The sequence below is a fragment of the Enhydra lutris genome, unplaced genomic scaffold (assembly GCF_002288905.1).
Source record: "Enhydra lutris kenyoni isolate GAN:26980312 unplaced genomic scaffold, ASM228890v2 scaffoldscaffold16, whole genome shotgun sequence".
Taxonomy (NCBI): domain Eukaryota; kingdom Metazoa; phylum Chordata; class Mammalia; order Carnivora; family Mustelidae; genus Enhydra; species Enhydra lutris.
Genome location: NW_019154100.1, coordinates 10,195,257 through 10,222,558, shown reverse-complemented (window position 1 = coordinate 10,222,558; position 27,302 = coordinate 10,195,257). Strand labels below are relative to the sequence as shown.

At 38.6% G+C, this 27,302-nt stretch overlaps 1 protein-coding gene across 1 annotated transcript in view; it reads right to left on the bottom strand.

The window, feature by feature from the left end:
* Positions 1 to 2,119: 2,119 nt before the first annotated feature.
* LOC111147183 (glucocorticoid induced 1) overlaps positions 2,120 to 27,302 on the bottom strand; it is a 108,866-nt gene continuing 83,683 nt past the window's right edge. The window contains exons 5-8 of the mRNA XM_022503074.1: positions 24,016 to 24,168; positions 20,543 to 20,753; positions 6,248 to 6,368; positions 2,120 to 5,059 (exon numbers count right to left, since the gene is read on the bottom strand). Coding sequence (XP_022358782.1) covers positions 4,714 to 5,059; positions 6,248 to 6,368; positions 20,543 to 20,753; positions 24,016 to 24,168 — 831 coding nt within the window. The 3' untranslated portion in view covers positions 2,120 to 4,713. The remainder of the gene's footprint in view (positions 5,060 to 6,247; positions 6,369 to 20,542; positions 20,754 to 24,015; positions 24,169 to 27,302) is intronic.

Sequence of the window (27,302 nt, the reverse complement as noted above, 5' to 3'; positions counted from 1 at the left end):
AGTGACAGCCATCACTGCCACACTCCATTCATAAGTTCAGCCCACACTTCACGGGGAGGGAAATGAAGCTCTACCTCTCTGAGGGGAGTATCGAAGAATTTGTGGATATATTTAAAAAACCACCATGTTATGATATAAGTTATCTATATCTAGTTTATTCTTTGGTCTCTGGCAAAGGTCAGCACATTTTTTTCTGTAAAGGACCAGATAGTAAAATATTATTTTAGGCATTGTGGGCCAGACTGTCTCTATTGCAAAATAGCCATAGTTTATACGTGACTGAGTGTGGCTTTGTTCAAGTCAGATTTTATTTACAAAAAAAAAGGCATGGGGCAGATTTGGCCACAAGCAGGAGTTGGTTGACCCCTGGTCTACAGCTATAGTTATTGGAAGTCTAGTTTACTAAATGATTTTGTTTCCTTGCCATCGGAATTCCATTTCAAAAGAAATTCGTCCATAAGACATAGCTGTCTGATCTGCAGCTTGAAATTTAACAGTGAAATAATAGGAAGACAGAAAGGCAAATATGAGAGGTTTAGGTGGAGAAAAACTTCAGGACATGGGATTCCAATTGTCCTCTGGGAAAAAGGAAGAATTGGATTATAAAGGAAAAGAGCTGATTTAGTACCACATGGGACAAGACAGTGTCTTCATTCCATTTAATCAATGAAGCGGAGATGAGACAAGAAGTCCGAGAGGAGACGTCCTCTAGAAAACCAGAACTGGGGTGCTAGATGATAGCATTCCAGGTGTGACTCAAGATGTGAATTAAAGGACCCATCTTCACACACACACACACACACACACACACACACACACACACACAAAGACTTGTGAGTCCCACAGATGGGGTCGAAGGGAGGAGCTGCTGGGAACATGTAGGAATAATGGCACTTCAGAGTTGGAAGGGTTGGGGGCAAACAGTTAATTTTGCACTATTCACAAACTTCAAGTGATTAGTTTTAGCTAACACAAGGCTAAGCACCTACGTTCTTAGGATCTATTTTCCCCCTCCATGTTCTTTAGGTTTTTGTTTTGTTTTGGTTTTAGTTCCTTAGGTTTAATTTTGCAACTACTAACTTGTTCCTCAGGGCTGTTTAAGCTTATATGACCGAGTCAAGTCTAGACGGAGCTGAGAATTCCACTTTTCCTTCACAGCCACCTGCAATGAACTTCTAACCTAAGGTAGTTTCCTGCCTAAATTATGTATCATCCTCATGAAGGTGGTTGAGAAAACTGAGGGTTGCTTGGGGTAGGCAGGTAGGGAGAGGGTGGTTGGGTTATGGACATTGGGGAGGGTATGTGCTCTGGTGAGTGCTGTGAAGTGTGTAAACCTGGTGATTCAGACCTGTACCCCTGGGGTTAATAATACATTATATGTTAATTAAAAAAAAAAAAAAGGTGGTTGATAAATCTCACCATTAAAAAAATTACATTTTACTTTTTTTTCAGCCCAAAGCACAGCCATGTTATTTTTAAGTTAATCTTAAAGGTAAAATCTTAACAACCTCTTTGATGAGATGTGCTTCAGAAAGGAACACTCTGCTAATAAATTATTTCTCAAAGAGGTTTGTTTTTGCTCTCAGGCGGTGGCCTGAGACCAAAATGGGGCCTATTATGACCCTATTTGGATAGCTGGGCATAACATCAACACTCCTTTGTTCTGTTAAGGTTTTCTCCCTCTTATCCCAATCTAAAGCTAAATGAAGAGTAAAAAATTAAAAATTTTGCCACAGTTTCCTTTGCAGGGAATACCCCACACTTCCTTTGAGGTGATGTCACTGAATTTAAATTATTTCCATAAATAATTCCTGGGTATAAAATAAAGAGTTGGGGACAGTGTTTTCTCTCTTTAAGGTGCTTACAGCTGGGAGATCGGTACAAAGACTCAGAGCTTTAGTCATCCAGCTTCTTACCTTGTGATGGAAAGTATGCAAATGACCTGTCCAGAAGACATCAGGCTGTGGAAATCCGATCCAGTCAGAGGCCCTCCAGTGCCAGAGATGCACGTCAGGAATTCAGTGAGCACTGGATACCGCCGCCATCAACCTGATCTGAGTCCCTCTCTGTCAAGGTAAGATGCTAACAACCCAGTCTTTCCAAAGACATATGTGAACTATTCCAGTTTTACTAATAACTTTATTTAAATAAGACACAGGAACTTCTATACCGAAAAAATACAAAACAAAAGCCACACATTTCCTTGTGTAAAGCCATATTGTATGGTAACTCCAATACTGTTCAGCGCAGTGGCTAGAATTAAACAGTACAACTATATACAAAATTTAAACAATTTCTGACAAATTTCTACAGCTGGATGTAGGATACATTTGAGCTCAACAACTTCTGGGAAGTTTACGTGGCAAAGCATACGCTTTAACACATTTGGTTCAAAACTTTAATATATGCTAAGAACAAATGTACAACACAATTAATATTTAGTTTCTCATGAGAAAATAAAAGCACATGTCACTATAAATATCGTACATCAGATTTCATCACCAAAAAACCATTCAGTCCATCTTTCAGAAATTGATATTGATACACTATTGCATCATATTTGGACAAAAGCAGAGCGTAAGATCAACACATTATGTAATGCTAAACCAGATATCAGAAGTTAATGGAGCTCATATTTATCTTACAGAACTAATAATTTTCTCCCTTTAACCATAATCTACAAAATATAGTATTTTCATCAAGGCCTGAGATTATTAGGGTTAAAGGTGTCTGCTGCTGAAGAGATTGTTTTAAAAGGTTCCCCTGTGAAAATGGCAAAAGTAAACTGAGTCCTTTTCCATGACAGTCTCCTACAATATAACACTGACTAATTTAAAGGAGCCAGAATGCACCTTCAGGAGAGAATATTACTGCAAACTTTGGTGGAAAGAAGATAATTGGGATCATGACAAAATAATACACAGAATACATACACACGCAAACATATACATATACATATATATATATCATTTCTTAAAAAAAAAAAATCAATGGTGTTGCTTTCTTCTCTATCACCTCTTCCTTCTTCAACCTCCTTAGAAAATAAAACAAAGAAACCCCGAGGAATGACTGAAGGGAACTGAAACGTTCCTGTGACTGTAAGCACCTTATTCCCCTAATTCTTAAGAAAACAGTGCCATATACTGTAGGTACAGATGAAACAACTCTATGCTTTACTGAACTAAAAGCAACGGAATAAAAATACAAAAACTTCCCTTTGCTTTTGGAGACTCTCTTTGTGCTGCAGAAAACAAAGTCTGAGAGTTGGGCTCTTCCACTGACCAACTGGGATTATCTAGGGCTCTCATCACACAACTTCGTTGAGAATTCAGGTCAAGTCTGCAAGTTCAAGGCGATTTATTTGGGTTTTTGCTTTACTTTGCACATCTGAAATACTAACAGAACCATCCACGATACTGTGAGGAGAGGCTTGAAGAGACAGCTGCAAACTACTGCTTTTCTAAGTCACCAAACAACCAGCTTTCTGTGCTGCACTGCTTCTGAGACCCACACATTCTCTCTCCACATGAATGCGACTCATGCACCTCAACTGCTGGAGGAAAACAATAACCAAAAGTGTGACATTTGTAAACCCTCAAGTTAAAGAACTTCCGAGAGAGAAACTGAACATTAATATGCCTTTAGCTAAAACAACAGCACTTTGTGACTTTGATGGCCAATATAAACAAAAAATCTCACCCATCCCTTGTGAGAGTTCACTTTTTTTGCAGTTAAACCTAGACTTTCTTGTTAAATTCCAACACACACAATTGGAATGTTTATGTACAGCCTGGTACCAGAGACACTTCATTTGCGACATTTTAACAGTCAGGAACTGAGCAACACCTGAATTTGTTTAAAAAAAAAAAAAAGAAGAAGAAGAAGAAGCCACATGTACACATGTTGAAACAGTGAATTCAACAGTTGTGTTTTACTTGTAACCGCATGACAAAAGTGATGTCAGACACCACAGATTTGCTGGTTCTCCTCATGTTCACCCATGTCCAGGATTATTGTTCTCCTAGGGTTGAATGCACTTCTTATTCTAAGAATGTGGAATGTAATGAGGAAAGGGAAATGCATAAAATAAGGAAAGGCAAAAGAGTGATGTTCCCTCTTTAGCTTTTTAGCTGTGAAATATTTAATATCCCAATATGATATACATTCCAAGTTACCTGAGTTTAGACTTCAACTGAAGTACCTGAAGCTAGGCCATAGGGTGGGCACTGTGCAACTGTTGTGGCCATTTATTTATTTATTTTTTTGCATTGTATGTATTATAGAAGTTAGAAACAAACACCTGGATCAATTGTAAACATAATCCTGAAGTACAGTATTTTCCATAGGACAAAACACAGCAAGACATTTTCTATTTAGACAGGCAACTTTTTGATATAGAGCTTATTTATACTGAAGAATTTGGAACAAAACACAGGACACAGTACTAATCTGTCAAACATACTATGAAATGCATAGTCTCCACTTAAAACGCTGAATGACACACACATTTTGCAAGCAGTCCTGCTTTCCACAAAAACTGCTGAATAGGAGTTCCGTCCCTGCCAAGATCAGTGTTAAGATACTTTATGATGCTGATAAGTATTCTGTTGGTGGTGGTGGCGTTCTGAAAGTTTGTCCCTCCATGCAGATAAGCTGTCTGAGGTCTAATTCCTAATCCATGAAGGTAGGGTAGAGGCCAGCTCCCCCTCGGTTTTAGATGATCACATAGTTCTGAGCAGAGATGTGCTCCTCGCCCTGCAGGTCCTGCAGGAGCTGCTGCTGCTGGGATGGCTGTTGGACGGAGGCCTCCATGGTGCCCACCGAGCTGGTGTCGTCGGAAAGAGACGTAAATGAAACCCGGGAGGAGAGCTGCTCGACGGTCAGAGTAGCCAGGGCTGAGCTCTGGCCTGAGTTAGGAGAGTTCTTGAGCATCAGGTCGGAGGCAGGTAAAAGAGGGCCTAGAAGTTTTACAGGACAGAAAGCTGATCCGGTTGGGATGAAATTAACCTTGTTTTTGTCAGGACATGAAAAGAGAGGGGCTGAGATAGGCTGACGAGACCTAAAACCGTAAAAGAAAATGACATTTACAATCACTAAAAGCTTCCAAGCTTTCTGAATTAGCTGGAGTTCTCTACGACAGCTACAATGTGAATGGTGGGGAATGAGGTAAGTGTACACAGAGGGGTAAACATCTTCCATAGCACAAGTCAGCCGGCAGACTACAGATGTACACAGCACCAAGTGATATTTGAGACAAAAGGATTTCAAGAGGACTGGGCAATTTTTTTCCGAGATCATTAGTTTGCTTTCAATCATTTAGGAAGATGGAAAACCTCCTACATTATAGTTGAAGATTATGCCAGGTTAGAATGACCATTTCTGCTAAGGAAAAGTATAATGAGAGAGGGATTACCTAATCATATATTTGGTTTTAAGCATTTTCTCCTTTTTCTGCAACACTATACATACTTCTACTAACAAGTCAGGGAAAAAAAAAAAGTTTCAGGAATTTTGCAAAGAGCCAGTCAGCCCAACAGAGCAGGGTCCTCAAGACTTTCCTCCCCTCCCATTCCCAGGAACTAAGCCATCAACTCCTGCAAGACCGGTCTCTGTCCCCTTCCAGGTTGCAAGAGTACAGCGGCCTCCCCCAGGCATCTGTACTGGGACAAAGGGATGAGTGAGTCCAACAGCCACACAGTCTCACACAGTCTTTTTTTTTTTTTTCCTGAGCTACTCTGCCAAGTATTTACAGCATGAACCTCTTTTCCTTTAATTTCTAATTTATGAAATTTCAAAAAGAAAAAAAATCTGTGGATGAGACGTCTACATTAAACGAATACACATGCTAGATGTATCTACAGGGAGACAAGTTAGTTTCCTTCTGGCTTGTGGGATCCTGTCATAAGGCCAGCCATCTTAGATACTAACTTTGCCGCTGAACACCGTCTTGTTAGCCATCCAAATTAGTAGAGCTTTGGAAAGGATAATTCATAATGATTAAAAAATAGATCTTTTAGGTTGTAGGGATAAGTTTCTAAGCTTTTGTGTATTAGCTTAATATATTTCCAACACATAGACTCCAATTCTCCACTAAGATCCCTTCTGCCTATTCAATTCTCTTCTCATAATTTGGTTTTAAAACGCATTATCAGCTGGATGGAGTAGTTGATTCATCTGTAATCAACTGGTCTCAGTAAAAAGCTTTACAGCTTTGCAGATCCCAGCTGATAGAAAAGACATTACTTACGCCAGTTCCTCAAAGACCTTCACTCGCTCACATCCCTCTGGGGGCTCCCGTTTGAACATGTAGCTGTTGTTTGGTTTGGGAGATGAAGCGTACTTGGGTAACGGTGAGCTACTCCCACTGTCTGTAAATTTAAAGCAGTTATATTAACTAGTGATTGAAAGCTCTTTTAAATTAAGTTTGATTTCCAAACAAGCAGCCTTTTGCCCAGTTTATCCACTATGGCCCCTCTGCTTCCACCACAGAACTTCCTTTATTGCACAGCTATTACTAACAACCTCATGTAGTACATTTCTTAGAAATATAAGCTTCGATGCAACAGTAATCTGCCATACCACGGAACATAAAAGGGCGTTATTTTGGTCCAGAAATTGCATTTTGAATAAAGCAGAGCTATAATCTGAAAAATAAATACAGCGGTATGTATTTCAAAATGTAAATGAATGGGGTAATATGTATAAATCATGCAAGAGAATTATAAGAGATTATAATATAGGGTCCTCTGTTTTCTCACTGTCCAACCGATTTAATTAAAAATTTTAGCATGTGGAATAATCTTCATTACAAACGTTCCTAGCAGAAACATTACATAATGTCTTTTTCCCTTAGCCCACTATGAAAACAGAATTTGCTCAGAAGTTCTCCTTTAAAAGGTCTTATATAAAAGACTTTTTCCAGCAGTTTGTATTTTTGCAACTAGAAGCATAAGAAATCTAAAAGCATCTCTACCTAATATGTTTTCTTCACATTTTTGACCAAAAAAAGAAAATGGTCTATTCATGAAAGGCCATAAAACCTATATGTAATTTCTCCCTTTCCTACCTGGCAAAGGATTTTGGAAATTCAAATCCACCAAAATGTGTCATTATCTTTGTAAGATGCCAAGTTGTAAAGTCAGTAACATACCTGTATAAATAATAGTCCCATTTAAACAAATTCTGACTTAATGCAAACCAATCCCCACTGCTCAAATATTAAGCACACATTCTATTGAGATGTATGATTTTTACGTATATTTCTGAAAGATGGCAAGGCACCATAATTATGTTTGTCACAATTTTGATGAGTTGCTTTAGTATAGGCTACAGAACACAGCATAATATTCAGAATCTGAATAATAGCGATGTTTTTATCATCATTAATGAACTATAAGACATGCTTAGAAAAAGTAGACTCTTGAGGCACACAGTGTATTTGGTGAATGATTCAAAGAGCATCTATGTTAGTCTTGGGAATGGAGATGCGTGCTTAGGTTTAAATATGGCAATAACTCTGGGAAATCACTATCTACAAAGGGCCACACCACTGTGAAACCTAAAAAACCAGTTTCTCTGTCACTATGGTTACAGATGTTCCTATAGACCTTTGGAAGGAACTGGGTCTTAGAATTAAGTTTGGTTTTTTCACGTGCCATTCAGATTTAAGGATTTTCTTAAATTTTTTAACATTCATCTTACATTACTTAAACAAATGAGAGGCAGCAGGAAGAATATAATTTTCTCTCGTAGGTGGATGCACAACATCACTAACCTGGCTAGAGTCTGAGTTTGCTGCTCTCTACTTGAGTGAGGCCAGATGGAAAAGACTGATCCACAGTCAAAAAGTGGTGAGAACAAGGCCTTGAGCTCGGTGTAATAAAGCCTGACCCCACTTTCCCGTCCAAGCAGCAACAAGGCCCATAGAGGCAATGCAAGGCAAAGGAGAGAAGATGTATGATGCCTCTGTGGAGCTTCCTGTTGGTGACGGCAGAACCCGGGAAAGGCACAACTGGCCTGAAGCCGTGGGCTCGACAGCTATGACAAGCCTTTTTGGGCTTTGGGCGGGAGTGTGACCGTGTCAGTGGTCAAGGACTCTCCCCATCAGCACTCAGAAAAGTCATCTTGGCCACAACTGCAGTTTCCTGGGCTCTACTTATGTACTACATCACCAAGCTGACTGCAGGATTTCTCTCCTGACTTCAGTAATGGCTTTAAGAGACTCTCCCAGAACTGAAAGCTAGATGTGAGTTGGACAGTCTACAAAACTGACTGTCTTATTAACATCTACAATAAATCAAATAGTGTTTCTTCCTAAATTTTTTCTAATTTCAGAGGCTTATATTTTAAAAATTTTACCCACTTAAACATTCTTGTTCTTTTTTGGGGGGTGGGGGGCTGTTTAATGTTAAATAATAAATATACTGCTATCTTAGAAAGATAATATTCAGTACTATTATATCTCTTTGCCTCTTCAATGAAAAAAGTTGGGTTTTCAAAAGAGACTCTTAATGTCACAAAACAAACTGAGGGTGGCCGGGCAGAGGGGCGTAGAGAGAGGGTGGTAGGGTCATGGACATTTGGGAGGGTATGTGCTATGGTGAGTGCTGTGAAGTATGTAAACCTGGCAATTCACAGACCTGTACCCCTGGGGCTAATAATATAGGTTTATAAAAAAATTAAAATATTAAAAAAAAAAGTTGGGTTTTGTTGTTGAGAATATATATATCTAACATTTATTTGAATGTTTGGTGGTCTGGAAAGACAAAGCTTGGAAAAAAATTGAAACCAACAGATTTGTTCAATCTGGAGTTTTTTCCTCAGGTAAATATGCAATCTGGTAGAGGGCAAAGAGGAAGAGAGAATGGAGACACCGTGTCTGTGGTTTCAGCTCTGTCACTAGTTGTATAACTTTGAACACAAATGCCTTTCTGAGCTTCTAGAAAACTAAAGGAATTACCACTCCTAACTAAAATCCTGTGGCATTTTTAAGGGTCCTAACAAACAAGGTATTTTTTCACTTACAAAGTGGCATGATTTAAAAACAACCTCACCCATAGTGGTACCTGGGTGGTACAGTCAGTTAAGTGTCTGACTCTTGGTTTCAGCTCAGGTTGTGATCTTAGGGTTGTGATATCGAGCCCTGCATTGGGCTCCATGCTCAGAACAGAGTCTGCTTAAGACTCTCCCTGTCCCTCCCCCATACTCTCTCTCTCTAAAGTAAATAATAAATAAATAAATAAAAACAACTCACATGAACAACTATTCTATCCATTTCAGACTTGGAGTCTTTAACAGATTCATTTAAAACCCTGTGTTGAATTTAATGAAGAGTTCAGTAACAGAACATAAATGTGAGGTAAGCATGTCTGCTCAGGAACTTCAAGATGAAAAGTCTCACAGTAATCTTAATTCAATCCCTCTTGTTCACAAGCATGATACATTTTCACATTCTGTTATCTCTTAGGAGGAAATGACTAGACATTTAGTTCACATTAAATGTTACTTTATATTCTTACAACATCATAGCCAATGCCAATTAATAAAATGAAATCTAACAAATATGATTCTGTCTGTATTTATAATAGTTTTATCTATCTCTTTAAAGAATCACCCAACTCTGAAAATCAGGAGTATGGAAATATTTTATTGGCTGTTATAATAGATAATACTTATACATGTGTACCATATTTACCATTAAAATACAAGTAGCTTATCAAATATTTTTAAACGCATGATAAGGAGTTAAAACTTGAAAAAATTAGAGATGTTTTAGACAATGGAATTCCACATAGAAACAGTATTTTTTTAAACTACATGTACTTTTATAGTTTTCTGAATTTCTCCTTATATATGGCCTTCATTATTTCTGGTATATTAAATATGGTCCACAATTTCAGCATAAAAAATCATATTATTCAGTCAAGTCATTCTGCAGGTAGGTATGTAAAATCTTTGCTATGGTTCTATTCTAGCCCGAAGTCTTTAGATGTCTCTTACTATCAGATCACTTTATCAAATTAAGTGAAATTAGTATTAAAACAAGCTATGCAATTATAGAGCAGCAGTTCTTAACTCTGGTTTCACATTAGACTCATTAAGAGAGGTTTCAAAAATACCAATAAATATCACTGTCCAGACCTCATCCCTAAGATATTCTGATTTAATTAGTCTGGGGTTCCTCCCCAGCATGTGCTTCCCCCCTCCACTTTTTTTGGTAAAACCCCCACATGCTTTTAACAGAGCCAGATTTGAAAGCCAATCATGAAAAGGTCAAAACACTGGTTTGGAATCAGGCTGCCTTGCCTGACTTCTACCAGGCCTGACACCATGAATAGGAAAAGTGTGATCCCTTTTTTGATCTACAAAATGAAACTACTGATACATAGCTATGAAAAACATGTATAAAAGAATCAAGGTGATGCCTGAAACATAGTGAACTCTCAATAAATATGACTTTAACAGTAGAAAGCACATGTTGTTCCTAGTTTGCAAATTTAAAATGGTGAACCATCCGAAATTAAGCACCTATTCTACTTTTTCTCAGCAGAAGAGAGGAACAAGAAAGTCATTTTTAAAAGATCCACGCATTCTACTTCTATTCAGGTGTATAAAGGTAAGATCTGGTGTCTGGTAGGGAGGCAGGGTAACACGTGGAGTACCAGATTCCCCTGTTGAGACTGCCTAGCATAGATTCTGCCAGTTCATAATGTCATCCTCTATTATCCTGAAATTCAAATCAGTGTCTAAAGCGGACTCTAGATTCTTCTACAAAGATCTAACCAGGAGAATGTCCTTCTTATTCTATCTTCACAGTGGAGTAAGAGCCTGGTAAGTGAGAGTTCCACCAAAACTATACTCAATGACAGATGAGAAGCATAATGAAAAGGTAGCCAATAGAGTTAGATTAGAAGTATGACTGACTAAAAATAGGACCTAAATAATTACCACTCTAGTATTAAAATTACTTCTTTTGCTTCAGGAAATGAAATTATCAGCTGTAGTGTGGTTCGACAGCCTAATGTAATCAGGAGAGAACACAAAACTGTACAGCATTCCTTGGCAACAAATTCTGGAACCTGTTGTTATTGCCAATTGTATTGAAAATGCGTTCAGTTAACTCCAAGACCAAATTGGAAACAAGGAGAAAATTTGGCTTTTACAAGTAGTCTCTAAGGTGTCTCTAAAATTTCAAAGTCAACCTTTAAGAGAAGGTTACAGGATTTTAATAAAACAAGACATTAGCTGTAGCTAGTATCTCCCTTAGACCAGCATTCAATAAAAGAGGTAAGGTCCTTACATTTTTGAACTCTGCTTCAAGTAAGATTGTGTTTTGAATACTGGGCTTAACTTACATTCCAAATGTTTGGTTCCATTAATCAAATATTTGTCATATGGGGGGAGGTGTTTTAATCACTTACTGTTCCCTAAGTATTTACTGAATTAACAATTTGTAAATTAAGCACACAAATCACAGCTGCTCCTTTATTTTTGTGTACTCACAGTAAGTGCAAACTTTCTTCCACCAACAATCCTGATATGCAGAACAGGGCTTATTATTATTACCTTGAAATGGGACCTAGAGTTGTTGATATGCTAACTGGTCACGCTGAATTTGCCTACCTGACATGGCAGTTAAAAATGAAAGCAAAATACTTTATTGAACACAGTCCTCAAACCAATTTATAGACTAAAATCCTGCCTCTTTTAACTATAAATCACAATAGTTACACTGAAAATAAATTTCATATTATATAGAATATTTTATAGCTTTAGATGTAATTAAGAATTTTTTTTTAAGATTTTATTTATTTATTTGACAGACAGAGATCATAAGCAGGCAGAGAGGCAGGCAGAGAAAGAGGAGGAAGCAGGCTCCCTGCTGAGCAGAGAGCCCGATGCGGGGCTCGATCCCAGGACCCTGAGATCATGACCTGAGCCGAAGGCAGCGGCTTAACCCACTGAGCCACCCAGGCGCCCCTGTAATTAAGATTCTTTAAAAAATCTTTAAAAAAAAAAGAAAAAAGGGCACCTGGGTGGCTCATTTGGTTAAGCAACTGCTTTCAGCTCAGGTCATGATCCTGGAGTCCTGGGATCGAGTCCCCATCGGGCTCCCAGCTCGGTGGGGAGTCTGTTTCTCCCTCTGACCTCTCCCCTCTCAAATAAAAAAATAAAAAAATCTTTAAAAAAAATAAAAGTAATTGAGATTCTTAGGAAAATCATTCTGATACAATCTTAGTTTTTATACTCTTGAGCTTTTTAAATGGAAATATTTCCAGGATGTCAGTTTTCAAAAAGCTAAAATACACTGTTCATATTAAACTGCTCCTAAAGTGTGCTAATGGGGAAAAAGAAACACTTAAAATAAAAATTTCCCTGTAATTTTAAATGCTCACTTAAATATTTACTGAGCACTTAACTATGTGCAAAATAGAAGACAAAGCAAAAATGCTTTAAATGTTGTCTTACTGTATTAGGTAAAACTCAGTATTTACTCTGCCCCCCCCCCCATTCTTGCTAAAGAAAAATGGTATTATAATGTCTTTGGGCAGAAACCAACATAGAATCTTAGACTTATGACTATTTTCTCCTTAAAGCCTATTCCTTCTTTGATACTCAGTGCCTAATTAATGGTGGTAATCACCTTTTGCATCTCCCAAACTAGAACTCTGTTAGAACCTGGCCTTGCCCCTCCCATACCTCATCCATCGATCAGCCAGCCACCAGGCACTGCTGACTCCTCTTTAGTCCCTGTCCTCTAACTCCTCTGCAGCCCCCAGTCTTGCTCTGCCCTGCACCTGTGGTTTCCCGACTCAGGGCACAAAACAATCTGCTGACATGCAGGAATATTAGAACACTTACATATGCTTACTTTCTGTCTTTAGGAATAAGAAAGTTTGCTTCACTAGTACATATTTAGTTTGTGGAATGAATTAAATACATACATAACTTAGAAATATATGAACAGGGCTGCCTGGGTGGCTCAGTGGGTTAAGCCTCTGCCTTCAGCTCAGGTCATGATCTCAGGGTCCTGGGATCGAGTCCCACATCAGGCTCTCTGCTAGGCAGGGAGCCTGCTTCCTCCTCTCTCTCTCTCTCCACTTGTGATCTCTCTGTGTCAAATAAATAAAATATTAAAAAAAAAAAGAAATATATGAACAGATTAAACATTGCTGAAAGGACACGTGATAAATAAGTTTGGGGACTACAGGACTAAACTATTTAAATAGCACCTTATCTTGTCCTTCTGCTGTCTCCACTTCCGTAGTTCCACCTGCGTGTGGCCTTTAAAGATAAAGCTGGTCATATCTTTTAGCTAACAAAGATCTGTGCTTGGTCTGTCATTTCTCTTCAGAAGGCCTACTAGGCCCCTTATGAAACAGTGACCTTTCAACCTCTCTCCTCTTGCTGCTTTCTGCTCCCCACCCTTCACCCCTGTGTTCTAACCACACAGTTTCTGACTGCTCTCCACACACCAGGACCTTTCACAGTTCAATGCCTGCATAAGGCTATTCCTCCTGCAAGGGTAGCCAGTAGTCGTAGGAGGTTCCTACAGAAGATCACTGTTGGACTCCAAAGAATTTAGGAAAGTTACTTCATTTTCTACACCTTCAGATTCCCCTTTCTTAAAATAACAACACTGTCCCCTACTCATAGGATTGTGGTAATATTATAGGAGATGACAAAAGTAAAATCACCCGAGCACATTTGATCACTGCAACAATCCTATGAGGCAGGTACCATCATTATCCCTAATTTATAGGTAAGAAACTGAGATACAGAGAGGTTGAGTAACTCGCCCAAGGACACATGATTTGCTAAGTGGAAGAGCAAGGATTCAACCCGGCTGCACCTGAGTCGGAGCTCATTACCATTAGGCTCTCTCTCTTACTACGTTTTGATTTAGCTCAACTTAGTGCCCTCACTGGAGATATGAGGAGGGGAACAGATGATTGATCACATTCCTTCCATGCTTCTAATTAAAATCTTATAGCTCAGGTAACAGCTTCATTGGACCTGCCTTCTATTAGTCTCACAAGGAGACAAGGTGTAAGGAACGACCTCTATGTGTTGATATTCTTTTTTTTTTTTTTATTTTTTTTTTATTTTTTATTTTTTAAAGATTTTATTTATTATTTATTTGACAGAGAGAGATCACAAGCAGGCAGAGGCAGGCAGAGAGAGAGGAGGAAGCAGGCTCCCTGCTGAGCAGAGAGCCCGATGCGGGGCTCGATCCCAGGACCCTGAGATCATGACCTGAGCTGAAGGCAGCGGCTTAACCCACTGAGCCACCCAGGCGCCCCTATGTGTTGATATTCTTAAAGAAACACAAAAGATAACAGGGAGAAAAAAATTAAATAGATCCCCTTTTCCTCTAATCTAGCTGATACCCTTTTTTCTCCCCTGTCCTGATCAGAGTGGAAGATGAGTTGGATTTTAGCAAAGTTACAACCCTTCACAGCAGTTCAATAGGGAATTTGAACTTCATGGCTTCTTTTCCACCAAAAGCCCATCATTAAATTAGTATAATCTTACTTGTTTAGTTCTCTTTACTGTCTTGTTTTTTTTTTTTTTTTTTGGTGACGATGGGAAAGGAGGACATTATCACAACCTTCCCGAACATTCAAAAGCCTAACACATACAATAACCTAAAGAAAAAGATACTGATGTTCAACACAGCTATAAAATACACCCTTAAAAATGGACATACCGGGCGCCTGGGTGGCTCAGTGGGTTAAGCCTCTGCCTTTGGCTCAGGTCATGATCTCAGGGTCCTGGGATCGAATCCTGCCACTGGGCTCTCTGCTCAGCAGGGAGCCTGCTTCCCTCTCTCTCTGTCTGCCTCTCTGCCTACTTGTGATCTCTCTGTGTGTCAAATAAATAAATAAATAAATAGAATCTTAGGGGGAAAAAAAGGACATACCATAAGTAAATGTCCTAAAGGAATACCCAAAAGAATCTCCACTAGGCAATACTCCGTGCTAGGCACTACTCCATTTGCTGAGGAGAAAGCAAGGAGCAAAATGAGGTTACCTGCTCCTGCTGGAGCTTATATTCTGGTGAATAGATAACAGGAGATTAAGTGAAATATATATGCAGGCATGTTAATCAATTTGAGTTTGCTTCTATTCTGGACTTTGGGTTGTACCTACTAGAACTGAAATGCATACTTATTAGTTTTGAATTATAAATAATAACTCGTCATCCAGAGAGTGCCAGCATAGCATCTGCCCTCAGTGAAACTGTGAACATTTTCCTAAAGAGGGGAAATAGGCATTTCCTGGACGCTTCTTATGTGCTGTCAGACATGGGAATATAAGTGATTTTACATGTTATCTTGAAAGAGAGAAACAGGGAGATGATGTTAGGGACAGGATTCTAGAATAGGTCATCATTAACCCACGGAATACTGCAGTGTTTTATCTCTATACTCTGTGACTTTACCACCAAGAGGTTCTTCTAGGATAATAAGGCATCCTAGAACTATATGAGGCTTTTTTGATAGAGAAAACAGACTCAGGCTCAAAAGCAGTGATTTTAAGATGTAGTGGCTAAAAGCAGTATGTATGACATATTTATTTTCATAATATAAAACACAAAAAGAAAAGTACTACAAAATCTCAACTGATTACAGGCTCTCTAGAAGATAAAGGGTTAAAAGGTCAAAGAAGATCCCTAGAGATATAGGAGCCCTAGAGATAAATGCAAATAGAGTTAAAATGTAAGTAGAAAGGAATAAGATGATGTCAAAAAGAGTCTCTTTCAGGGTGCCTGGGTGGCTCAGCGGGTTAAGCCGCTGCCTTCGGCTCAGGTCATGATCCCAGGGTCCTGGGATCGAGTCCCACATCGGGCTCCTTGCTCAGCGGGGAGCCTGCTTCTCTCTCTGCCTCTCCCTGCCACTCTGCCTGCTTGTGCGCTCACTCTCTCTCTCTCTCTCTCTCTCTGACAAATAAATAAATAAAAATCTTTAAAAAAAAAAAAAAAAAAAAGAGTCTCTTTCAAAAGTCTGACTAGGTGCAGCCCTGGACCCAGAAAAGACCAGGTAATACTTCATTTCTTTCTCCCCTACAACCAAGGGATACTCAGTCCTAACAACCAAAGTTTAGGAATATTAATATTTATGAGTTAATCACAGTATGAGGTAAATAGGCTTATATGCATTGGCCTTGGGAAACTCCATCCACATAATATACGTTGTTCTTATGGGAAAATGCAGTTTAAGTTCCAAGTACTCGATTTATGGACTCTTGGAATATGACTGTTAGTAGCTGGCCTGAGGAGAATGGTTCAGTTGACTTCATGATTAGAATGATCCATGTTTCCAAAATATCTTGCAAAACTGCAGAACTGTAGAACAACTGCCTAAGTGAACTGTGCCAAAGATCAACTCTAAGTGGCAGGCTCACGTCTCAAGCTTGTGGATCACACAGCTCCACTCTGGCCACCATGAGGAGCACTGGCAGAGCTGCTAAAATAATATTCTGACACTGCCATTTGTATTACATAAGTGACTATTTTTCTGCCTTGCATTTTGGCCATGATAATGTAAAAAAATTTAGGCTAACTCTAAGGGTATATTCTGAGGATGTCAAGATGAGAACTCTTACTCTGGATCCTGAATTCTCCATACGGACCACACTGTAGTAACTGTGGTGGGTACTACATTTGTTAGCCTGACAACTTATACATGTAACCAGGCGGTCTCCAGCCTTTAGGTCACTGGGAAAACCTAGCAAAAAAAGGAAAAAGAAATCCCAAACCTGAAAACAGTCTCTTAATGGCTGGACCTTTCTCAATAGTCAGAGTGCTTTTGTCCTGGCACTGCAACTGAAATAGCCAAAGGAAAAAACCAATATACTCATCAATTGAAATTACTTTACAGGTCTCAAATTATACATGGCTCACGGAAAAGATTGTATGTTAGGAATAGGAAGAAATAATGCTAGCAAAATCACAAAAAGGTTAAGTATATCACAGATGAGTATTAGAAAACTAATCAGCTCACTAGCACATCTCTCATGAGAGCACATATTCACAATGGCTACCCCCTCCCTTCTTGAGCACACGTATCCAGGGCCTAACAATGTTTGAACCGGCTACTCTACCACAGAGAAAGTTTCTTCACAGGAACTGCAGAATATGTAGGTACTCCAAGTATATTCAAGTTGACTACAAAATCACAGTATCAATTCTATCTTCATAGTTAGTAATACAAACCTATTCAAAATGTATAGCTTCCATTTTTTTCTTTACTGGAAAATGCAAATTATAAGAATGGGTATCTTTAAAAAAACACAAAATTCGGTCTGTACATAGAGAAATAACAACTCAGAGACTATTTCTATAGTTCAAATCACGTAACATATGTAGGTTTCAGAAACTATATAACAACTCACTCTTTAGTACCTTTGGTATTCTGAACATACTTGTATAATAGTGTATTATTTGTTTATGTTACTATTGTTCCATATTAGACCATAAATACCTTAAAAACAGATTTCACATCTTATTCATTTCTACTTCTCCTCCATTCTCTAGTGGAGTTCCTGACATACAGTCCATGTTCAACAAATGTTTCTTAAACTGGGAGGATAAACTCAGTTGAATACATAAACCTCCATTCCTGATCCTAAAGTCCATACGTGTGTGTATGTATAGACATACATGCATAAATTAGAGAGATAGATGTTATTTTAATTTTTTCTTCACAAAGAGGGGACTTGGTTTATTTAAGAACTAGAAAGTGCACATTGTAATATACGGTCACCTATTTTTCCAGGGAACAGTAACATCATCTTAATCTCAATCACAAAGTAATGCTCAAAGCTAAATATGGTCAATATGTTAAAAAATTAGTGTCTTAATTCCCAAGCTGAAATAGTCTTGTAGTATAGAGAAAAATGTCTAAAATGATTGAGAGCTCCATAACTTTTACGCAGATTTTTTTAAAAAGTCACAATTAGCCACACCCAACACAATTTATTGTTTACTATGGACCAATGGTTGTGCTAATAAGCACTTTGCTACAATATCTCATTAACCCCAATAATGATATTGAGGTAGGTATTATCACCCCCCCCCCACTTTACTAAGAATTATTTTTTTAATTAGGAAAAAACTGTTGGGTCTTAGAGATGATCTGGACCAATGTTCTCATTTTACATTAAAAAAAAACAAAAACAAAAACAAGAGGAACAGGACCTTCAGGGCATTAAGGTAAGTGAAATAAGTCAGAAAAAACACTGTATGATCTTACTTACATGTGGAATCTTAAAAACATCAAACTTACAGAAATAGAGAGTAGAACAGTGGTTGCCAGGAACCAAGAATATAGGAAGATGACAGTCAAAGAGTACAAACTTTCAGTTATAAGATGAATAAGCACTGGGGATCTAAGGTACAGCATGGTGACTACAGTTAATAACACTGTATTGCATACTTCAAAGCTGCTACGAGAGTAAAACTTTAATGTTCTCACCATAGCAACGACAACAAAATGGTAATTATGTGAGGTGAAGGATATGGTAACTAACTTTATTGTGGAAAACATTTTGCAAAAATATATACATGTATCAAATCATTACTGTACTCCTTAAACTTACATATGTTCTATGTAAAAACATATACTGTTTTAAACTTGGATCTAAGAGAGTACCTTTTCTGAAATGCAGAAACCATGTATTTATCTGCCTCACTGAATATTAGCACACAGATGTCCTGAAGGCAATCTCTCAGTTAACCAGAGTAGAACTCACTCATCATCTTCCTAATGCACTTCCTTTTTGGTTCAGTGTCTCTCAATTATGCACAATATTAAACTTAGAAAGAAGAAAACAAAACTCCAGAAATTAATTGCCTAGCCTTATTATTACTGCTATTTTTACTTTCCCCAACTACATGGACTAAAAAATAGCAAGAGCAGTCAACCTGGACTGCACTTATCCTTTCTACTGATATAACAAACACAGAACACAGGTTTTGGAATCAAGACAGACCTCTCTTGCCACTTATCACCCGTGTAGCCTAAAACAAATTACTATTCTCTAAATATTTCTAATTACCTTCATAATCCTATTAGAAGCAAAGTGTTTTTTGTTTAACTGTGAAACATCCAGAGTATATATTATGAGGAAATGACTGAAGGTGTTTGTGCCAGTAGGATGACGCCTCAGTGAAATCAAAGTTCCCTCGCCTGACATTCTATGAAATATCAAGACTTCCCACTTGAAGGAAAGAGATGCCTATGGTATGCCTTCAGTACATCCCTAATGGAGGAAGGAAGTTCACAAGGCTTGTCAATCATGAAAGGGTGAAAAGCAAGCAGAGGGCTACGGAGATCCAACCACAGAAAGGAAAGCAGAAGACAAAGTCCGAAGTAACTGCTATTTAACATCTCAGCAGAGTCAGGCATAATGATGAGTGAAAGAAGCCAGACACAAGAATACACATGCACCATTCCATTTCTGTAAAATACAGTACATGAAAAAATTAAATTATGGCGATGGAAATCAGAACAGTGGTTACTTCCAGATGGAGAGGGGAAGGGGGCCCGAGGGAACCTTCTGGGATGCTAAAAATGTTCTGTATCTTCATCTAGGTAGTAGTTTCATGAGTGCATACATATGTAAAAGTTCACTGGGCTGAGCACTTAAAATCTGACAATTTAAATGTAATAATACCTCTAAATAAAAAAAAAAAAAAAAAAAAAGAAGGGGAATGACGGTCAAATCAGGACAAGGACCACAAAAATCCTGTAAGTTTCTATAACTTTTACCTTTTTAAGTTTTAAAATTCTGGCCTATGGTGAATTTCTCTGTGGTGAGAAGCAGTAAATGTGTGATAAGTTCAGCGTTTCTTTGGAAGTAACTAGGGAGGGGGAAGCTGGGCAATCTTTGCTGCCATCTGGGTCTGGGTCCAAGGGGGCCAGAAACAGAAAGAGAGTAAGAGGTGGCCAAGTGCCTGACACAGGGACAGAAGAGTCAGGGGAGACAGCTGAGGCCGAAAAGTAACAAAAATCCCAGAGGTGCCACCCTCTTATCCGTTTTAGTTAATAATTCTTTTACATACCATAACAACCTCTGACATCTGGTAGGTACTTATCAAACTTTACCTACTTGGTTAAAAATATATCATCCTTCCAACAGAATATCTAGAAACTACTTCCTCCTCAGTCAATCTGATTATAAAATCGACCTTCAGGCATGCGAGTATAAACTCAACCATAGTAATCATTAGCTCGGACAATACCAAGGAAAACCCTGTGTGTTCTAGGATGTAAAGCTGTATGCACTCCATTTGAGAGCTTTCATCAGCTGTTAGAACCATGCGCTGTGCTTCTCTGACACATTTATGGAAGATGTTTGTGAAAGCCACAAAGAAGGGGGTACGGGAAACCAATGAACGAACCTAGATTGACCAATCCTTCACAATCCCACCATTCCACAAAAGAAAATAAAGGGATGTAATGGTCTAAGACAAAGAAAGTATAATGAGCAAGGCCCTACAACGAACCCTCTATCTAAGTGGATGATTTCCTTCTCACCTTTATCACGATCATAGAGTAAATCTTCTGTTGAGCAAGGGCTCCCATCCTGGGATTCAGGGGGACAAAAGGGGGAGACACAGGGTGAATGGCTGCTACAGCTACTGCTGCGCTCCTGCACAGAGGGGGTCTGAGTGTCGATGCTGCGAGTGCTGCTGCTCCGGTAGTGAGCAGGGAGTGGGGCTCTTCGACCGTCCGGGATCTCCAAGGGCTGGAAGAGAAACAACCATCATGTGAGATGTCTACAGAGGCACACAGCAGGGCCTTGGTTTTCACCCTCCACAACCATCTCACCACAGATGATTTTTCAGGGATTAAAGACACCAGTTTTGTGTCCTGATTTCTGCACATTGTTTCCACTGAACCAAAAATTTACTTCCAACTACTAAGGATAAGCTGTTTTACCAACTCCGTAACTCTCTGTATGCATCTACAGATTAGCACTTCTGTAATACTCCTCCAGGGGAGGGGCTTTTTTCAACACTGTCCCCAACACCTACCACGGTGTCTGGCACATGGCAGACATCCAAAAAACATGCGCTGAACGACGTGACCAAAATGCAAGAAGTTACTCTGACTTGCTAGTAAGAAAAGTAAAATTGCATTCTCGCAGGTATAGATTTTTCTGTTCATTCTTTAATTTTTTAGACATCAGAACAGAATCATGTTTTCAATTTCCTCTACAGATTACCCAAAGTTTCCAAAAAGGAGATTGATTTTATTACTATTCCATAAAGGATGTTAATATAACTTAAAACAATTCTACTATTTTGGTATCCACCTTTGTAGGACTACTCATAATTCGACTTGGTTCTTCAAATACACTATTCTGAGTGGCAAAAATAAGAAACGGAAATGAAACTATAATCACAGAAACATATATTTTGGACCCAAAAAGACCTTAGAGCTCACTATTCCAGTTTCCTTACAAATAAAGGACCTACAGTTTAGTGCTTCTGACGTCATGCTGATTATATGGCATCAGAGTTTCTGTCACAGTGGACTCTCCCAACTGCTGCAGCCATAAAGATCTGAACAACTTTTTGGGAGGATAATTTTAGCAATATTCATCAAAATTTAAAACACACAAATGCTTTTTTTTTTTTTTTTAAGATTTTATTTATTTATTTGACAGAGAGATCACAAGTAGGCAGAGAGGCAGGCAGAGAGAGAGGAAGGGAAGCAGGCTTCCTGCTGAGCAGAGAGCCCAATGAGGGGCTCGATCCCAGGACCCCGAGATCATGACCTGGGCCGAAGGCAGCGGCTTAACCCACTGAGCCACCCAGGCGCCCCCATACAAATGCTTTGACCCAGCAATCTCACTGCCGGAAAATTGTCTTTAAGAGTGTATGTTTTCTACATGTAGCACTGCTTGTGATGACAAAAACTGAAAACAATCCAAATGCCCATCAACAGGGGACTTCTAAGTTATGGTACATTCATACAATGACTCACTAGATATTAGCATACACACACGTATCAGGAAAGACATACAAGATACTCCTCACAATGCTCATATCTGCTAGGCAATACAGAGAGTTGAAAGGAAGTCTTACCTTTTAATTTTATAAATATAAAATTGAACTGTTTAGATTTTGAAATTAAATCAGTTTTAAAATCTGCACATTACTTAAAGAAAAGACACACATTTGACATAAATTAAATAATTATTTTGGTCCCCCCCCCCAAAAAAAAATCACAGGGGTAGTTAAGTCAAAGGCTATTTGATGTTTTCTTTTGTTGAGTGTACATTTAAAATGTCGTCAAATACAGGTTCACACACAGTAGTGTCCAGATTTCTTTTCTGGGACAGAGGTAATTTCTAAAGCATTTTTGTAAAATCCAAAATGGCTCAATGACCTAACCATAAGGAAAGGTTAAACTAAAAAACTCTTAGAAGAAAACACAAGTATCATTGTGACCCTAAATTAGGCAATGGTTTCTTAAATATGACACCAAATATACAAACAACAAAAGAAAAACAATAGGGGTCCTGGCTGGCTCAGCCGATTAAGCATCTGCCTTTGGCTCAGATCATGATCTCCAGGTCCATGGATGCAGCCCACATAGGACTCCCTGCTCAGCGAGGAGTTTGCTTCTCCCTTTCCCTTGGCCCCTCCCCCTGCCTGTGCACACTTGCTTTCAAATAAATAAATAAAATCGTTTAAAAAGGGAAGAAAAAAATGAAGAAAAACAATATATCAAATTTTGTCAAAACTGACAAAGTATTTGTTTCAAAGGACAGCATCAAGAAAGTAAAGAGTAAAAGACAACCCTCAGAATGGGAGAGATTTTCAAATCATACATCTAATAAAAACTTTTATCTAGAGACTAAACTTCATAAAGAATTTCTACAATTCAACAATAAGAAGACAAATAATCCAGTTTTAAAATAGGGCAAATGATCTAATTTCCAAAGAAGAGATACAAATGGCCAATAGCACATAAAAGATGCTTAACATCAGGAAACACATAGCCACACCATGAGAAGATGCCCACACCCACACCCAATAGGATGGCTACAATAAAAAAGGCAGAAATACAAGTATGGGTGAAGATGGAGAAACTGGAAGCTTCATTCAAGTAAATGGTGTAGTGCAGACACTCTGGAAAATAGTCTGGCAGTTTCTCAAAAGGTTAAACAAACAGCTACCAAACCACCCATTCCACAACTAGGTATATACCCAAGAGAAATGAAAACATGTTCGCATGAAATCTTGTATATGAATTTCATAGTAGCATTATTCATGATAGCCAAAAAGTGGGAACAAGAGGGGCGCCTGGGTGGCTCAGTGGGTTAAAGCCTCTGCCTTCGGCTCGGGTCGTGATCTCAGGGTCCTGGGATCGAGCCCCGCATCGGGCTCTCTGCTCTGCAGGGGGCCTGCTTTCTCCTCTCTCTCTGCCTGCCTCTCTGCCTACTTGTGATCTCTGTCAAATAAATTAAAAAAAAAAAGTGGGAACAAAATCATGTTCCCCAATTGATGACTAGCTAAACAAAATCCACACAACTGAGTATTTGACAATAAAAAGGAATGAAGTACTGATAAATCTTACAACATGGCTGAACCTTAAAAACATTATGCTAAATGAAAACAGTCAGTTACAAAAGGCCATGTATTGTTAGGATTCCATTTATGTGAAATGTCTAGAAAGGGCAAAGCTGTAGATCAAGAAAGGAGATTAGGAGCTGCCTACAGCTGGGGGTACTGGAAGGAAATGAGGGATGATTGCTAAAAGATACAGAGTTTCTTTGTGGGGTGATGAAAATGCTATAAAATTGATTGTGGTGATGGCTGCACAACTGGGAATATACTAAAAAAAAAAAAAACAACACTGAGTTGTACATTTCACATGGGTAAATTGCATGGTACATGAATTATAGCTAACAAAGCTGTTACCAAAAAAAGGATTTTAAAGACAGTTCTGAATATTAAAGGAAAAAAAAAGGATTCCAACATCCCACGGAACCTTACCTTGGACACTTCCTCCTTCCCATTATTTTCTTTAATGAATACCTTTTCTAATTCAGGACTTATCCCTTCTACATTGCAGGGCACACGTGAAATGGAAGATTTTGGCACTGCTATATTTGACAGTGGCATAGGGACTGATCTTGATCCAGCAGCCTATAAAACATAAGATAAGGTAGTGTCAAATTACTTGTGGTCAAAAAACCCCAAGAAATCAAGAACTGAAAGGCATGGTAAATCTGAAAATGGCAACTCAAGTAAGGAGAGTTATTTCAACATTTCAAATACAATTTATAAATTCAGATTCACATACAGAAATTCAGATCCTAAAGTAAGGAAGGTAAAAAGGCTACAGTCAAAATAATCCTTTACGTTGAAGTGTAGAAGTATAATGGTATAAGTATACACTATTTCGGTAGGAGAGCAGACGGACTCTTCGGCACTGTTTTCTTTTTCCCTTTGCTATTTTTACCGAAAAAGCATAGATGAAATCATGTCAGTTATGTGTATCATGTGGCTTTACTGGACAGCTCTGTGTGTTTAAAAGATTCGTTTCCTTCACTATTACAATTACCTTCTAGTATTTTTCATTTCCATTTTATCAACCATTTAAGAAAACTTTATGGATTATTAAATAGTGTGGCAACAACATATCATGTACAGTTCAATAACATTCACTTAGCAACTGTAAGGTTGTTTTCAAAAGTCTTTTGGAGGAGTTCTCAAGAAATAACCACCTCTCACAGCTATCACAGGGGGTACCAAAATGCTCATCATGGTAAGTGTACTCCTCATCCCCATCACCTGTTTCAGCCATCCCCCCACACACCTCCCCTCTGGTAACCATCTGTTTGTTCTCCGGAGTTAAGAGCAAGACAAGCCTTTCGATGCTCAAGGAACTTCTACCACAGAAAGGAAGTATGAAAAACAAAGATGAACAAGGTAAAAATAAAAATAATATATGGTCTCTTATTCTGAATGATTAAAGTTGATATGTATGATTCATAATGAGGTGGACCGCTAATCACTGATTAACACATGAATAATATTTCCTACACTCAGTGCTGTGCTTCTGTCATCTGTGAACCACTGCCTGCTAATGTCCTTTGTTATTGATGCACGAGAGGTTTTCATACTGAAGTTGTAACTCTTTGTCATACATGTGCGCTTACTTTAGTACCAGATATCTTTCAGTACTTTTATGGTTTTTCATATTTAATATTTAACCTATCATGATTTATTTTTGTGTATGGTGTGAGGTAGTATGTTTTTTGCCACCCAGTATTCAAACTGCCAACATTTATGATTCTATATTTGATTTCCTTATGGATTTCTATATTTGATTTGGTTCTGATTTCATTTCCTTCTTAACAGATAATCCCTATACAGAGCTTCACTTTAATTGCTATTCTATAGTACATGTTGGTATCTTATAGGAAAAACCTTTCCAAATTTTCTTTTCCATTAATTGGCATCAGTTTTCCATATGACCTTTGAGAACAACTTTTCAAGTAACAAAACAAATCCTTTTGAATTTCCTTTGGAACTTAAGCTGCACATTAGTTTCAGGTAAACTGCTATTTGAAAAACATTGAGTCTTTTCTTCCCATGCATAAATGTGTTGAGATTTCTCATTTAGGTCTTGGTTTTCTATTTCATATACTCAAGTCTTTTTTTTTTAAAAAGATTTTATTTGTTTATTTATTTGACAGAGAGAAACACAGCAAGAGAGGGAGCACAAGCAGGGGGAGTGGGAGAGGGAAAAGCAGGCTTCCCGCCAAGCAGGGAGCCGGATGCTGGGCTCGATCCAAGGACCCTGGGATCATGACCTGAGCCGAAGGCAGACACTTAATGACTGAGCCACCTAGGCACCCCATATACTCAATAAAGTCTTATGATTTGCATTATTTCTTTTATGTCAAATTCTAGGCATTGTATATTTTTCTTATATATACTAACATGTTATTGAGAACTGTAGCATAACAAGTAACATATATTGGTGTCTGTCCTGGTTCTTGACACACATTCCCTAAAATTCTTGTAATTTCCTGAGTGATAAGTATGCTAGGGGCAACTCTGATTCCAATATTTGGTTTCTGACCCTGGGACGGGACACAGAGCTCCTAAATGCCTTGGAATTTCCTGGGCGATAGAAGGAAGAGTCTTCTCTTCTAATGAGGTGACTCTTGACAGGCTCCTGGGTAGCTTCAGGATGGGAGCTAGTCAACAGAAAGATCAAGCTTGATTTTAAGCTTGGAACTTCCAGGCCCACACATCATCCTCTAGAGAGGGCAGAGGGGCTGGAGATGGAGTTAATAATGGATCATGCGACATGATGAAACCTTCACAAAAATCTCTAAACTACGGGTTCAGAGAACTTCCAGGTGGGTGAACACGTATCCACATGCCAAAAGGGTGGCACACCCCAACTCCATGGAGGCAGAAGCCCCTGAACTTGGGACCTCTTCAGACCTTGCCCTATGTACCCTCTTTATCGAACTGTTTGTCTGCATCCTTTATTATATCCCTTACAATAAAGTAGTACACATAAGTGATTCTCTGAGTTCTGTGAGCCATTCTAGCAAATTATTGAACCTGAAGTGGTTGTTGGGAATTCCTTCCTTATAGCCAGATGATCAGAAGTACAGATGACAATCTGGGACTTGTCACTGGCATCTTAAGGCGGGGTGAGCAGTCTTGTGGGGGCTGAGCCCTTAAATTGTGGGGTCTGTGCCAACTCCAAGTATTTAGTGATGTAATTGAATTATAAGACGCTCAGTTAGTATCTGGAGAGTTGGCAAATGGTATGGGAAACCTCCCACACATTTGGTGTCGGAAGTATTCTATGTAGAGAGTACAGTGGTTTACCTTCATTCACAAGAGAAAACTACTGATTTTTATGTTTATATTTTATCTAATCATCTCACTAAGTTCTCAGTTTTTTTTCTGTTATGAAAAATTATAATCATAAGCATAATTAAATGCCATACCATAATGACCCCTCAGGTGCACATCATCCAGCTTCAAAAATTACCAACATCTGCCAATCTTGCTTCATCTAAATATCCATTTTTCTTCTGTTCTTGATTATTTTATTTTTTTTAAAAGATTTTATTTATTTATTTGACAGAGAGAGATCACAAGTAGGCAGAGAGAGAGGAGGAAGCAGGTTTCCTGCTGAGCAGAGAGCCCAATGTGGGGCTGGATCCCAGGACCCTGGGATCATAACCTGAGCCAAAGGCACAGGCTTTAACACACTGACCACCCAGGTGCCCCTGTTCTTGATTATT